This window comes from Balaenoptera physalus (assembly GCF_965194825.1).
Source record: "Balaenoptera physalus genome assembly, chromosome: 13".
NCBI classification, from domain to species: domain Eukaryota; kingdom Metazoa; phylum Chordata; class Mammalia; order Artiodactyla; family Balaenopteridae; genus Balaenoptera; species Balaenoptera physalus.
In genome coordinates, this window is record NC_138892.1 from 48,533,701 (window position 1) to 48,548,542 (window position 14,842).

The 14,842-nt window shown below is 38.6% G+C and overlaps 1 protein-coding gene across 2 annotated transcripts in view; it reads right to left on the minus strand.

The window, feature by feature from the left end:
- Positions 1-3,555: 3,555 nt before the first annotated feature.
- The window catches only part of CPSF6 (cleavage and polyadenylation specific factor 6), an 85,855-nt gene continuing 74,568 nt past the window's right edge, over positions 3,556-14,842 (minus strand). The window contains exons 2-6 of one of the 2 annotated variants that reach the window (XM_082422777.1): positions 14,707-14,836; positions 12,033-12,372; positions 10,631-10,795; positions 8,491-8,569; positions 3,556-6,887 (exon numbers count right to left, since the gene is read on the minus strand). In XM_082422777.1, coding sequence (XP_082278903.1) covers positions 6,821-6,887; positions 8,491-8,569; positions 10,631-10,795; positions 12,033-12,372; positions 14,707-14,836 — 781 coding nt within the window. In that variant the 3' untranslated portion in view covers positions 3,556-6,820. The remainder of the gene's footprint in view (positions 6,888-8,490; positions 8,570-10,630; positions 10,796-12,032; positions 12,373-14,706; positions 14,837-14,842) is intronic. The other variant, XM_082422778.1, reaches the window with a different exon arrangement.

The following is a 14,842-nucleotide window of genomic DNA, read 5'->3' on the forward strand; positions in this document are numbered from 1 at the left end:
AAGCCCTTGCGCAGAAACGAAGACCCAACACAGCCAAAAATTAATAATAAATAAATAAATAAATAAAATTTATTAAAAAACAAAACAAAACAAAGCAACAAAAACACATTGGGAACTTTGAGGGAAAGATAGTGGATTGAATACACATCTGCTTCCTTTCAAAACTCCTTTGAAATAAGTAAAGAGATTTTCAAAAAGGCATAAACCTTTTAGAAAGGGTGGGGAGAATGGGAGAGAAGGCAGAAACAAAATCTTGAAACTTGGAATACAAAAGGCAAGTGGTATACAGCAGTCCTAAGAGCTGAGTAGTCAGAGACAATAAGCTGTTCAATTCACACTGCAGAAACCCCCTGAATCTCAAGAATTTGTGGTTGTAGGGATCTCTGGAAATAAGGGAAGGGAGGAGGAGGAGAAGAGCTAGCAAAAAAAGACTGGTTGAGATTCTGTTTAAGAAATATTCAGGTCCTTACAGCCCAGCAATTACCCCTTACTTATCCCCAAGGGATAGAACAGTGGTAAAGCAGGGTCTCTGCATTGAGGATCACCAGACAGGATTGAGGGAGGAATACCCTACAGAAAATAGGTAGATTAGCCAAACACATGCCGGGTACTAAGACCTTCATCGCATCAACTATACCTCAACTATACCTCAATAAAGAAAAAAAAGACCTAGAGTTTGGGAATTGAACTAATGATAGATACAAAGAAAGCTAAGCCAATTTAAAAATCATGCAGGTATTAGCTCTAGGGAAAATAAACTCTTGCATAAGAGAAGAAAGTAATTGTATTTATGGCTATGTAAATACTGAGTACTGATCTAAAAACATATGTAATTACACTGGAAGGATGGGTTTTAGGGAAAGGTGCCATGTGTGATGGAGATGGAGGAGGAGAAAATAGAACTTAATCCTTAACTTGCATAGTGGGAATCAATATCTTAAAATGGAAAAATCCAGAGGAGCAATACAAGCCTAATACTTAAAAGCATGGGAGTAAATATAAAATTCTTTTTATTTTTGGTCGTGCCACACAGCTTGTGGGATCTCAGTTCTCCGATCAGGGATTGAACCCCGGGCAACAGCAGTGAAAGTGCCAAATCCTAACCATTAGGCCACCAGGGAACTCCCTAAAATTCTTAACATTAAGCTAAAAGAGTAGAAAATTGTGCATGTGAAGGGGGAGAAATGGGGAGTTACATCTTTCAAAACAAACCTTGTAGAAATATCTGACTCTGTAAACATTGAGAATTTATAACCTTGTTAAAATTTAAAATGATTCAAAATATAATTTGCATAAAAGACATGCATTTAATTGAAAAACACTATGAATGACATTAGTCACTCATGATTGTAACTTTTAGTAATTCCCTTTAGCAACTTCTAAGAAAATATTTTTTAAATAAGTCCGCTAAATACAAGTGCAAGAAATGTGCTCAGGACTTAGTTACAATTAGTTCTACATGAAGAGCCCCGTTATCATCTGGAATATCACTCTGCATTTCAAATAATATCCTGAGGTGAAACTAAGCAACATAGGAATTGAATGTCTTTTAAAAATGATCAAACTTTGATATTGATTTTTACTTCATTCTCAGAATAAGGGTCGAAATTTGGTTTGGGAACTTGATTGTATTAATGTAACAGGTATAAGTGAGACATTTATCAAAAACACTAAGCAAAATCTCCAAAAAAATATTGCTTTCCCTCTTTTTTTTTTTTTTTTTTTTAATAGGGAGCATTTTCTTTTTTCAAATTTTATTTATTTTATTTATGGCTGTGTTGGGTCTTCGTTTCTGTGCCAGGGCTTTCTCTAGTTGTGGCAAGTGGGGGCCACTCTTCATCGCGGTGCGCGGGCCTCTCACTATCGCGGCCTCTCTTGTTGCAGAGCACAGGCTCCAGACGTGCAGGCTCAGTAATTGTGGCTCACGGGCCCAGTTGCTCCGTGGCATGTGGGATCTTCCCAGACCAGGACTCGAACCCGTGTCCCCTGCATTGGCAGGCAGATTCTCAACCACTGCGCCACCAGGGAAGCCCATTGCTTTCCCTCTTAAGCCAACTTTTGCTAATCTCTGGTTGTTTCTTCAGTCAGCCATTGTTATGGGTCTGTCCTGGTGCTTCTTGGATATATCCTATCTCTGCATCTGAGCTGTCACTCTTCAAGCCTCTCTCCCCTACCTTGACTCATTCTTCATACACCTCTGGATATCCTGATATGAATAAACCCATATTCTTTTTTGTTTATTCATATCAAAATGGTCCCAGAATCTTTTTTTTTTTTTTCAAAGTTGGGTTTTTCGTTCTTTTTTTTTTTTTTAAACTTCGGGTTTATTTATTTATTTATTTATTTATTTATTTATTTATTTATTTATCTATCTATGGTTGTGTTGGGTCTTCGTTTCTGTGCGAGGGCTTTTTCTAGTTGCGGCAAGTGGGGGCCACTCTTCATCGCGGTGCGCGGGCCTCTCATTATCGCGGCCTCTCTTGTTGCGGAGCACAGGCTCCAGACGCGCAGGCTCAGTAATTGTGGCTCACGGGCCTAGTTGCTCCGCGGCATGTGGGATCTTCCCAGACCAGGGCTCGAACCCGTGTCCCCTGCATTGGCGGCAGATTCTCAACCACTGCGCCACCGGGGAAGCCCGGTCCCAGAATCTTGAAGCCTGAGGCTGCACCTGTATTGGGGCCCTCTGCTGTCCTCCCATGGCTGGTCACATAGATTTGAGACCTGACCCCTGGAACCCCAGAAGCTGCTGTACTGGAATCATATGGGATCAGAGAGTAAGAAAAATATCAGAGGGACTTCCCTGGTGGCGCAGTGGTTAAGCATCCGCCTGCCAATGCAGGGTACATGGGTTCGAGCCCTGGTCCGGGAAGATCCCACAGGCCACGGAGCAACCAAGCCCGTGTGCCACAACTACTGAGCCTGCACTCTAGAGCCCACGTGCCACAACTACTGAGCCCGTCCACCACAACTACTGAAGCCCGCACGCCTAGAGTCTGTGCTCCACAACAAGAGAAGCCACCATAATGAGAAGCCCGTGGTCCTCAACGAAGAGTAGCCCCCGCTTGCCACAACTAGAGAAAGCCCGCGCGCAGCAACGAAGACCCAACATAGCCCAAAATAAATAAAATAAAATAAATTAATTTTAAAAAAAGAAAAGAAAAATCTCAGAATGCCCAGCATGGGGGAATATACTAAATAATCGGAGAGATTCAATCAGTGGATATTTATTGAGCATGTATCATGTTATAGGCACTGTTCTAGGTGTTTGGAATATGGGTGTAAACAAGAGTAAAACATTTCTGCCCTTCTTCCTGTAAGGACAGTGGCCCAGCATGGTGTGTCAGAGTAACACATGTAACACAGTAAAGAAGGTGTCCAGATGTGGAAGTAGGGGTGGTCCAATGAGGGGTATCAAAGCCTGAGTGCCGAGCATCTATTCCATGGTGTGGCAGTGTTTGGAGATTGGTTACATACAGGCAAATTGATCAAATATATGCATGTGCTAAGGATATGTTTTCAGGATATGAAGGACAATGGGTGCCAGGTTTCTCACTGTCATAGAAGGGAGTTACCAACATGAAAAAGGAAAAAACTAGAATTAACCTTGTGGTGTGGGATTGGAATTGGATGTATTATACGAATTCAATTTAAATAGATAAATATTATGTCAATACACATATCCTCTAGCCCTGGCCATTGATGGGGCCTGGGAACAATGACACTCTAGTGACCAGAGCTTGTTTCTTAAATACCGTTATCCACTATGAGGAATAAGGGCTCTTTGGAGAAATGGCTGATTCCAGGCTGAAGCAGGAAAAGAACAAGGTGAGCCTTAGAATATCTTATGCCAGAAAACAAAAAAGTGCACAAAGAATGATGGGGACATGTCAAAATGACACAGAAACTAGCTTGCAGAGGCTCTAGTGGCCAAATCAGGGACAATGTGATCATCAAAATAAATGACAGTAATGGATTATGACTCATTATAATTTGAATAAAGTAGGAAGCCAGGGGTCCATACTGATATAATAAGTAAATGCATACATTGACATTTTGATGAGGAACAAAATTTCTCAAAGTACCTTACCCTCTCCCAAATACTTCACAGTGGAGGTGACTTGCAGACATCACCTTATTCAAATGATGAATGTGAACACCATCAGTAACAGAATATTTAAAAACTGCATGTCACCTGAAAGGATCCAACGAGAAGAGCACAATCACTTCTGCGGTATCCCTGCCAGAGATGCATAACCTAATCTAATCAAGAGAATATCAGAAAAATCTTAGGTCATTTTACAACATAGCTGGTTTGTGGTCTTCAAAAGGGTTAAAGTCAGCAAAGTCAAGAAAAAAAGTGAAGAAGTGATCTAGATTGAAGGAAACTGAAAAACATAACAACCAAATATAACACATGATTCTGAATTATACCTTTTAATTAAGAAGGACCTATGGGGACGGTTGATGAAATTGAATAGGATCTGATGATTAGGTGGTCCTAATTAGTCAGTGTTAACCTCCTGATTTGGATGATGTTTTGAGGTTATGTAGGAATTACACACAGAAGGATTCAGAGCCACTGGGCATCATGTTGGCAGTGTATTCTCAAACTGTTCAGAAAACATAAAAGGCTGTACTTTACTTGCAAATTTTGGGAAAGATTGAGATTATGTCAATGTCTTTAAAAAGTGGGGAAAACTCTTATTCTTTTGAAAGGTATAATTCAGCAAGAAGAGACAAATAAATGAGTAAGTAAAACATGTCTATCAAATGGTTATAGGCTTGAGCCCGGGGCACTCCCACAGTTAAAAATCAAACAGCAGAGAAACAGCCAGCCAAGAAGGACTGAGAAGGAGCCATCAATGAGGCAGGATGTAAATGAGAAGAAGCTGAGGAAGAAACCAGAAGTATGACAAATGCTGCTGAGAGATCAAGTAAGATGAACAGAAAACAAGTGATCACTAGAACTGGCCCCAAGGCATCATGGAAGGAGTCATGTTGGAGCAGTTTTCAGCTGAGTGAGGATAGCAGTCAGATGAAGAAGAGTTGAAAAGAGAAAGGGAGGTGAGGACGTGGAGTTGGTAAATATAGATATCTCATCCCACAGGTGCTGCTGTAAAAGGAAGCAGAGAATGATGTTGTAGTTGGAGGGTTATGTACAGAATACAGAGAGTTCTTTGTAAGATGGAAGGTTACCAGGGCAGTTTGTACAGTGACGGGGGTGATCCAGCAAAGAGGGAGAAACTCAGGATGCAGGAAACAGCCTAAATTGGAGTAGTGAGAGGGCTTCGATGATGATTGCATGTGGAGACACTGCCACTGGCAGGAGCAGAGGCCCTTCATCCTAGTAATAAAGGGGAAGGGAGAGACGATGGGCCCAGGGAAAGATGTGACCTCTGTTAATGGTGGTGAGGAGGGGGAGAATTTTGTCTAAGGTTGTGTCTATTCTCAGTGTAATATGAGGCCAGGTCCTCTACTGACAACAGAGAGTGTGGAAGGCCAGTGGTTGGGCATGTGTGCTGGGACTTTGAAATGAGGGAAGTAAATAGTGATAGTCATTTTGGAGAGTGGGGACACCGACACAGAAGGATTGCAGAGAAGTGACTAAGATGACCAGGCAGACTTGAAGGCCCATTTGAGATTTGTGGTTATGAGTTTAAAGTGAGGGGAATTCCCTGACGGTCCAGTGGTTAAGACTCCGCACTTTCACTGCCGAGCGCGCGGGTTCAATCCCTGGTCGGGGAACTAAGATCCCACAAGCCGTGTGGCACGGTCAAAAAAAATAAAAAATAAAAAAATAAAGTGACATCTGTCAGCATGTTTTTGGATTTTTCCAGCAATATGCAGCTGTTTCCGTACAGGTGAGGATGTAGGAAATACTAAGTGTCAGATCATTTTTTTCCGAATATATACATATGTATTTCTTCAGAGATACTAAACGGTTCTAAACAAAGAGCCAGGTATGAATTGCAAAGCTTTTAATGAAAATGTTTGTATTTTTTACAGCACGCAGAATTTCACACCTGTGGTTAATTAGCAATTATTTCAATACTTGAAAACTCATCTGCCTCTGAATTTGTCATAATGCATGAATCTAACTTAATAAAATTAAGGAAAAGCAACAGGTCATCTAATCCCTCTTTATATTCCGTCATGATCAGCAAGATGCATAAATGAGTTCTTTAAAAGGGATAAGATAGATTGATATATAAATTGTGAGTTTATTTTTAAAGCTGTGTAAATGCAACATTTCTAAGAAAACATTTAAATCAAAGGTCACACTTTATGGAAACAAAATTCTTAATTCAGGCTGTTTCTATTTTAGCCACTTGGCATTCTGCTCTTTTTAAAATTTTATATTGCCCAACAAAGAGTGGTTATCTTTTACTGTTTTTGGAGATGACAGAACAGATGAAGGTGTCACATGCCTACACAAGTGGGATTTTGCCTAAGATCAATTTGTTTAAACACATTCTTTGGTTATATTTTTATTGCATATTGGGGAGTACTTACATCATTCAAGATTAAGTCTGGGTTATCTGATTAAGAACTGAAGGTACTGGACATATATTTGATAATTAAGATTTTAGACAAATATTCACCAGCATTAGTTCTATCAGCAAACCGAAAAATATTGTAGGCCTAGTATCAAACAGTAAACACATGAGGTAAACATTAAGCCTCTTAGAAGAAAGACCATATGCTCCTGCTTCTGTAAAAACATTATTTGTTTGAAAGAATGGTAGTATGACCTTTCGCTCAACTATTACTTCCTTAATGTGAAAAAGAGACAATGAGCTGAAGAAAGAAAACTCCACAGTTACACTCCGCAACCCTGAACATAACTCCTGAGATCTTGGTTTTGACAACGATTTCTCCATGCCACCCTGCAGAGAAAGATGAAACAAATGGTAATAAGTTTAAAACATACCTTTGTTGTAATACACATACTTCAAATCCTTTGGGGGAACAAAATAGTTTATCAATACTGAAATACAGGCTACAGATCAATCCAAGTATTAAATGGAGATATGTATACCAAGTACTTCCTGTCTCCCCCCAAGCCTTCACTAGAGCACAGAATGCTGAAGAAGAATGTTGAGTCCCGTGTAGTCCACAACTGCGAAGTACATTCCACATTTACTTAATTACAAAAATAATTTCAAGATATGCCAAGGAGTTCGTAGAGTGCGGAAAATCTTTAAAACTGTAGAAATTGGGACTTCCCTAGTGGTACAGTGGTTGAGAATCCGCCTTCTAATGCAGGGGACGCGGGTTCGAACCCTGGTCAGGGAAGTAAGATCCCGCATGCCGCGGGGCAACTAAGGCCGCGTGGCACAACTACTGAGCCCGAGCGCCACAGCTAGAGAGCCCGTGTGCTCTGAAGCCGGTGTGTCAAAGCTAGAGAGAAGTCCGCGCACGGCAACGAAGAGCCCGCGAGCTGCCACGAGGACCCGACGCAGCCAAAAATAATAAATAAATAAATAAATATTTTTAAAAAGAAAAAAACTCTAGAAATCCCCTAAAAAAAATTGAGGAGTAAAAGAATAAGATTCTGGGGCTTCCCTGGTGGCGCAGTGGTTGAGAGTCTGCCTGCCGGTGCAGGGGACGCGGGTTCGAGCCCTGGTCTGGGAGGATCCCGCGTGCCGCGGAGCCGCTGGGCCCGTGGGCCACGACTGCTGGGCCTGCGCGTCTGGAGCCTCTGCTCCGCAATGGGAGGGGCCGCGACGGTGAGAGGCCCGCGCACCGCGATGAGGAGTGGCCCCCGCTTGCCTCGCACAGAAACGAAGACCCAACATAGCCATAAATAAATAAATTAATTAATTAAAAAAAAGAATAAGATTCTGAATCAGTTAACATAGATGGTTTCTATGTGATACGTTGTTTAGCATATATCTAAAGCTGCAATTTTCAGTTCTCAGTAGCATACGTTGGTCTTTGGAAATATTCCCTCACTTCTCTCATAACAGTAGGGTAAAACAGCTCTCCCCTTTAACGATTAACACATAGCATGCTCTGTAACAGGAACTAACATAGTGTTGTAGGTCCATTAGACTGCAAACACAGAGAAACGAACATACAAACAAACTCATAGAAAAAGAGGTTGGATTTGTGGTTACCAGAGGTGGAGGTTGTGGGTGGTGTGAGGGGAGGGGATTGGATGAAGGCAGTCAAAGGTACTACAAACTTCCAGTGATAAGTACTAAAGATATAATGTACAACATGATATATATAATTAACACTGCTATATGTTATATACGAAAGTTGTTGAGAGAATAAATCCTGAGACTTTGCATCACACACACAAATTTTTTCTTCTATTTCTTTAATTTTGTATCCATATGAGATAATGGATGTTCACTAAACTTACTGTGATCATCATTTCATGATGTATGTAAGTCAAATCATTATGCTGTACACCTTAAACTTATACAGTGCTGTATGTCAATTACATCTCAATAAAACCGGAAGGGAAAAAAAAAAGCATACCATGCGTTAATGCCTTGTGGGTCTTGGACAACCCTCTTTGCACATCGTACAGCTTCAGTGATGTCATCTTTCAGCAACACTGAAAAAGAATTGGTGAGAAATGGAAACAACGCTCATAGAAATTCCATTTTAAGTTTAGGTTCAGCCAGCTTCATTGTCTTAGGCTGAGAAAAGAACAACTAAAATTATTTTTTAAGAGTCCATGTATCTGTGAATGTTGGGGGAAAACTCTTTCTTCATTCCATCCCATTTGGCATGGAATAAAGCATTCTATTTCTCATTTACCAAAGTCATAGGAAGCTCTGGAATTATTAACTAATATGATAGAAGGTTCTCTTTTTACTAGGCACTGTAAAAAACAAAACAAAACAGAAACAAACCAACAAGCAGGAACCGGTCTAGCACTTTTTTGCTCAGCAATTCTACTACTGGAAATTCACCCTAAAGAAATAATAAGAGATGTACCCAAAGATGTATGTACAAGGTAGCAATTAATAATAGGGGAAAATGGAAACAGCCTAAGTGCTTAACATTAAGAGTTGGATTGATAAATTATAGAATATTTATAAAGTGGAATTCTATTCATCTTTAAAAAATAATATAGATTGGTATTTGTTGACAAAAATAATTTTGTGTAATAAAGAGCAAATTGTAAAGCAGTAAATATAGTACAATTTCATTTTTGTTGAAACACACATTGCTTACATGTTTGTATGTGTGTACATCATATGTGTATAACATAGCTTTACATTCATATATGTAAGTGATACATATCCTCAAAGAATATATGTATACCCAAAGTTTCCAGTGGTCATACATCTCTGGGTAGTAGAATTTTTATTCAATGACCACAGATTATTATATAATACAGAATTTTTTTAAAATAAATTAACTGGATACAAAAGCATATTCTAAGACGAATCTTCTCTTTTAATATTTAAAAATTTAACAATATCAATTTTGTAATACTTCTCCAATATTTTACGTACTAAAGATTCCACATTGTTATCTCTCTTTTATATATATATATATATATTTTTTTTTTTATATCTCTCTTTTAAAAGGAACTGAATAGAATATTTGTTTCACCCCAATTAAACAAATCCATAAATTAACTTGTTAGAATAACAATGTTTATATAGGAACTATATTTTTTAGAGATACAAACTAAAGAATTTAGAAATGAAATATCATAATGTTTCTAATTCACTTTAAAATCACTCAGCAAAAAAAAATATATGTATATATATATATATATATAATATATACATAGAAGAAGTAAATATGACAAAATGTTTTACTGTTCTAAAGTACATGATGAGCATATTGATGTTTATTATACTAATATACTAATGTTTCTAATTTTCCATATATTTAAAACATTTCATAATAAATAAAAAGCAAAAGCAATTTTTTAAAAAGGACCACACATATTCCTCCTCTTTGGTTAACTACTAATCCTTTCATTTTCCAATAAAGGAGGGTAGATGAAAAAAAAAAAAAAAAAAAAGACCACACACCAAATTATCCCTAAACCTCCCCAAACAAGGTAAGTAGGAGGAATGGCGTTGTTCTTTTCTTTTCCTTTTTTAAAAATTTTATTTTATTTATTTATTTTTTTAACACCTTTACTGGAGTATAATTGCTTTACAATGGTGTGTTAGTTTCTGCTCTATAACAAAGTAAATCAGCTATGCATATACATATGTCCCCATATCCCCTCCCTCTTGCGTCTCCCTGCCACCCTCCCTATCCCACCCCTCTAGGTGGTCACAAAGCACCAAGTTGATCTCCCTGTGCTATGTGGCTGCTTCCCACTAGCGATCTATTTTACATTTGGTAGTGTACATATGTCCAATTGGCATTGTTCTTTACAAAGCATCAACAAGTCCAGTTATAATAAAGTGATGTCATTCCAGAAGCTTTTGTATATTAGAAAACAGCAACCTTTTATGATACCAGCTCTTTAATTTCTTCCTTAAGGAATTATGAGAATAATAAAGAGTTTCTAGAAGTTAAGATGGAGTTTTTCTAGGTCCCTGATGAACCCTTCAAGGCCTTTTCATTTGTATTGAATCTCTATTCTTGTAAGTATAACCAGATGGATCCTGTGCCATCACTCAACATTATCTTGTCTTACCGCTGCAGCGTATTTGACAGCCGTTAACTGCTCTTGGGGTTTTGCCATCATTACACCAGTAGCGGCTATTGATTTGAAATATCCCATAATCAGTGCTTCGGCTTCCAGGATTGTAGTTTGTAGCTCGTGTGTTATAACTGCTTTCCCATTTGGCCAAACACACCCCTGAAAAAAACGTATCTTAAGTAATAAACAGCAACACCATATGACTTATAGTTCATAGCATAATTATATAGTTCTATTTAACTAATTCTATTTTACTAATGACTTTATAAAGATGTATTTTACTTGTAAAATATTTTAACACTTTGGTGTTAAAGGGCCCTTAAGAGAATTCTTTTGTTAGCAAATCATTTGGTAATACTAATGAAACAAGGTAACATATTTTTAAAAATATTAAAATAGCTGTTTCTTCCATTGCTATTACCCTTCCTCTGCTCCCATCCCTCAGGTAAGATTCAGCCTAGAATAGGAAAATCAACAGAGTTGTTGAGTGGGTTTGGTAATTAGCAGCAGATGCATATGCTAATGCTTTTTATTAGGAAAAATAAGGATTTTCTGGGAGAAAGAAAATTTCTTATGATACCTAAAGGTGAATTTGGATATCAAATTAGAATCCAGACAACGGGAGTCATAGAATAGGAAAGACTGTGTCATCCATCCGCCCATGTAGCCATTTGCTCATTCATTCAAAAATAGTTATGGAGGGGAAATGTCTGAATTCAATCTGAAAAATTCAGTGATTACATTGACAGATATGGACTAAAATATAAACTAACTTTTACTTGGGGCACATCTTGAATTCTGTGGAAGAAAATGAAAAATAATCAACTAGAGTAAGAATAATAAAATGTCATTTCATGCTGCATTTCAGGAATCCTTATATAGATATTGATTGAGGGGAAATAGGTTCCTACTGTCCCTGTTTTAAGAATTCAATGTAATTTTTAAAAAACTTTGCTGTTAAAAACCCAACATCATGGTAGGGGGATTACAAATGAAAAAAATACTACATTACTCAGGCTTGCAGAACCCAAGTTCCAAACTGGAAATGGCTGGAGTCCAACACCAAGGGCTTGATAGACATATCCTCGGTGCACAAATGAATCTTTGAGTCAGCCTACATCTGCCAGCTGGCAAATTTAGTGGCACTAGAAGAGTACAACGGGTCCTGGCATGCTTAGAACGGTATAGAATTTGGTCCTCCCATGCCTCAATCCTTCACCTGGTACATCTGATTCTGAAGGAACAAGTTGATGTTTTTAACCATTGTAAGTGTACAAACCATCAAAGGAATAAAAAAGTCCATTCACTCAAAGTCCCTTTCTTATTCTTCATCCTCTATGAGTATCTGTTCCACAGCTGGCTAACTATTTGGAAGGATGAAGAAGAGTTAACTTACAGTTTGCCAGGCTGATTCCCTTAAAGCCATCCAATCCAAGTCTTTTCAGAGTTCTGGCAAGCTCACACCTCTCAAAGATCTTGCCTTGGACAGCGACAGGAAGGAGGAGAAGCCCCAGAATAAGCACAGCCTTCATGTTGACTGAGAAGCCAGACCTCCAGGCTGACCAGGCTGAGCTGGTCCTGGTATTTAACATCTTTTCACTTCCTTCTTCTCCGAGTGGTCTGGCAGCTCCACCCTTTGAGACGTGTGGAAAACAGGAACCGTTTATTGGTCCACTGACTTTAAAAGTTTTCTTCCTTATGTTTGAAGAGGGATATTCTGAGGTCCTAAGGATGACCTGCAAGAAAATAATGAAATGACATTGCTTAAAGACATTGCTCAGGAAGAATTGGGATTAGCACTATTGCCAAAAGAGGAACCTCCTCCTATTTTATCATGAATTTCAGCAAGTATAAAGGGAAAAAACTGAACATTTTACGTAACTGCAAATGAGCTCCAATCTTTGATTAATATTCATTTTCATTAAATTGTTTTATGTGCCTTCACTATGTTGTCTTCATCTTTTTCACTTAAAATTACTTTATATACTTTCCACAAAAGAACACGACACTCTGTTTGTTGTTTTGATAGTTATATAGCACAACACCATGTTGCTCAGCCAGATTCCTATACTAACTTTTTTGGTTACTATTGTAAACTCTTAATTTATAAATCAATGTTTACTATTATAAGTAAGTCTCATGTGAACAACACTCCTAACTCCTTTCTGACAATGCCTTACTTCACATTTCCATGTTAGAACATAAAGGGTCATTATAAAGCAAGGGAACTTTATAGCAAAACCTACAGAAGAATACCAGAATATGTCACCAAAAAATCTTGCCCTTTGGCATGAGAATGATTTTGAGCTGAAAGCAATTGAAAAGAAGCAGATCCAAGAAAAGTTCTCTGCCCTCCCCCTATTTTCTTGAAAGCAGAACATAAATTTGTGCAGAAATTAATCACCTACAACCTTAGACACTTAGCCCCAAGACAGCACCAGAGGACTCTACAAAACAACATTTACTGACTAGCTATTATCTTCCATTGGTTTCTTATATATTGATCGTCCCACAATTTGCCACCCTTGGAAGCCTAGTGCTTGTTGCTCCTCTAAAAATATATTGTTCTTTGGTTAAGATGATATGTAAGTCCAAGTTCTAGCCACCTCTTGGAGTTACTCATCCCTGCATTTCTCATAAGTATATATGAGATATACATGTTAATAAACTTGTTCTCTTGTTAATCTGTCTTTTGTTCCAGAGCCCCAGCCAAAAACCTAAAAGGGTAAAAGGAAACAAATTTTTCCTCCTGTACAGTTTCTGGTGATGGGACAGTAAAAGTCTGGAACACTCCACTCTCCCTAGAGACTATAGTTTAGATATGGGATAACTGACAACAGACCAGCAGAAGGTAAGAATTCTTACCATGTGAGTCTCCCAGATCTCTGTCTGTAGTGCACAGTCAAGAGAGGAGGATTAACATTTCTCCTTGTCCCTTCCTTTCCAAATGCACAGTGGCAGGAGAAAAACATTTGTGAAGATAGATCTTCAACCGTGACTTTTGTGATTTTGTTGTTGGTAATCAACACCTATGGGTATTGATTCTTAGCCTCCCAGAAAGAGTCATGTTTTCCTTTGTCTCTGTCTTTTGTGTCATTTGTCATAAGGATGAAAAACCGTAAGATGAGAATCTCCTTTTGTCTCATTTTATGTACTGAGAACTTGGCTTTGTAACCAGTGAGCATATTCCCTCTGGTTTCTGCCACTTGGGGCTGCAGACTGTCTGTCAGGCTTGCATCAGCAGCTAGTCAGCCAGCTAAGAGCCTAAGACATGAAGTGACAGGCAACATTCTCTTTGTCCAACCATGCTGGCTGTCAGGGGAGTTTGTCTTAATAAAGGGTCTCAGTCCATAAGGGGCCTTTATCACCCCTACCTTCATTGCCTTGTTCGTGAGGGAAAAATTCTCATCCCAGTATCCCATTTCTGGTAACACAGATAAGTAGGTCAGTGATTTTAGGTGTCTCACTTTGTGGGAGATAGAGGTTTCTTTGACACCTGTGACAATGAAGGTCTTTGCTTTCTTAGGCTATCTCTGGAGTGGCTCTGCATCTTGAGAGGGCTACATTTCTTAGGGGACACCTTTTGTGTCCATGGTTAAGCCTTGAAATTGGTTTTAAGACATAAAAAGACTTACTGGTTTGGAGTCACAATTGAAATAGGTATATTAAAGATTTGGACTTTTACATCTGAAAGGATTTTTAAGAGAGCCCTCATCTTAAACAGATGTCCTACTGGTACCTATGGGAAGATCAGATTAAGAAAGGAAGAAAGGAAGGAAGGAAGGAAGGAAGGAAGGAAAGAAGGAAGGAAGGAAGGAAGAAAGAAAGAAAGAAAGAAAGAAAGAAAGAAAGAAAGAAAGAAAGAAAGAAAGAAAGAAAGAAAGAAAGAAAGAGGAAGAAAGAAAGGAAGAAAGAAAGAAAGAAAGGAAGAAAGAAAGAAGAGCGGTACAGAGGAATACCTTGGCTAGTGTGAGAAAAAACAAAACACTTCCTTTACAAGATTAGGAGGGGAAGATCAGAGAACAAACGTTAAGAAGTGCAGGTGGCACTCAAGCAGGTGTACAACTTACATAAATATTGATAGCCAGGAAACAGCTTTGATAAAGGTTCAGAAAATGCACTGGAAGAGTTGATTTATTGTCCCTTACTCTGTAAGCAGACCCCACCAGGTCCAGACCTTCCCCGTATTTTGGGCTGGCACTACAA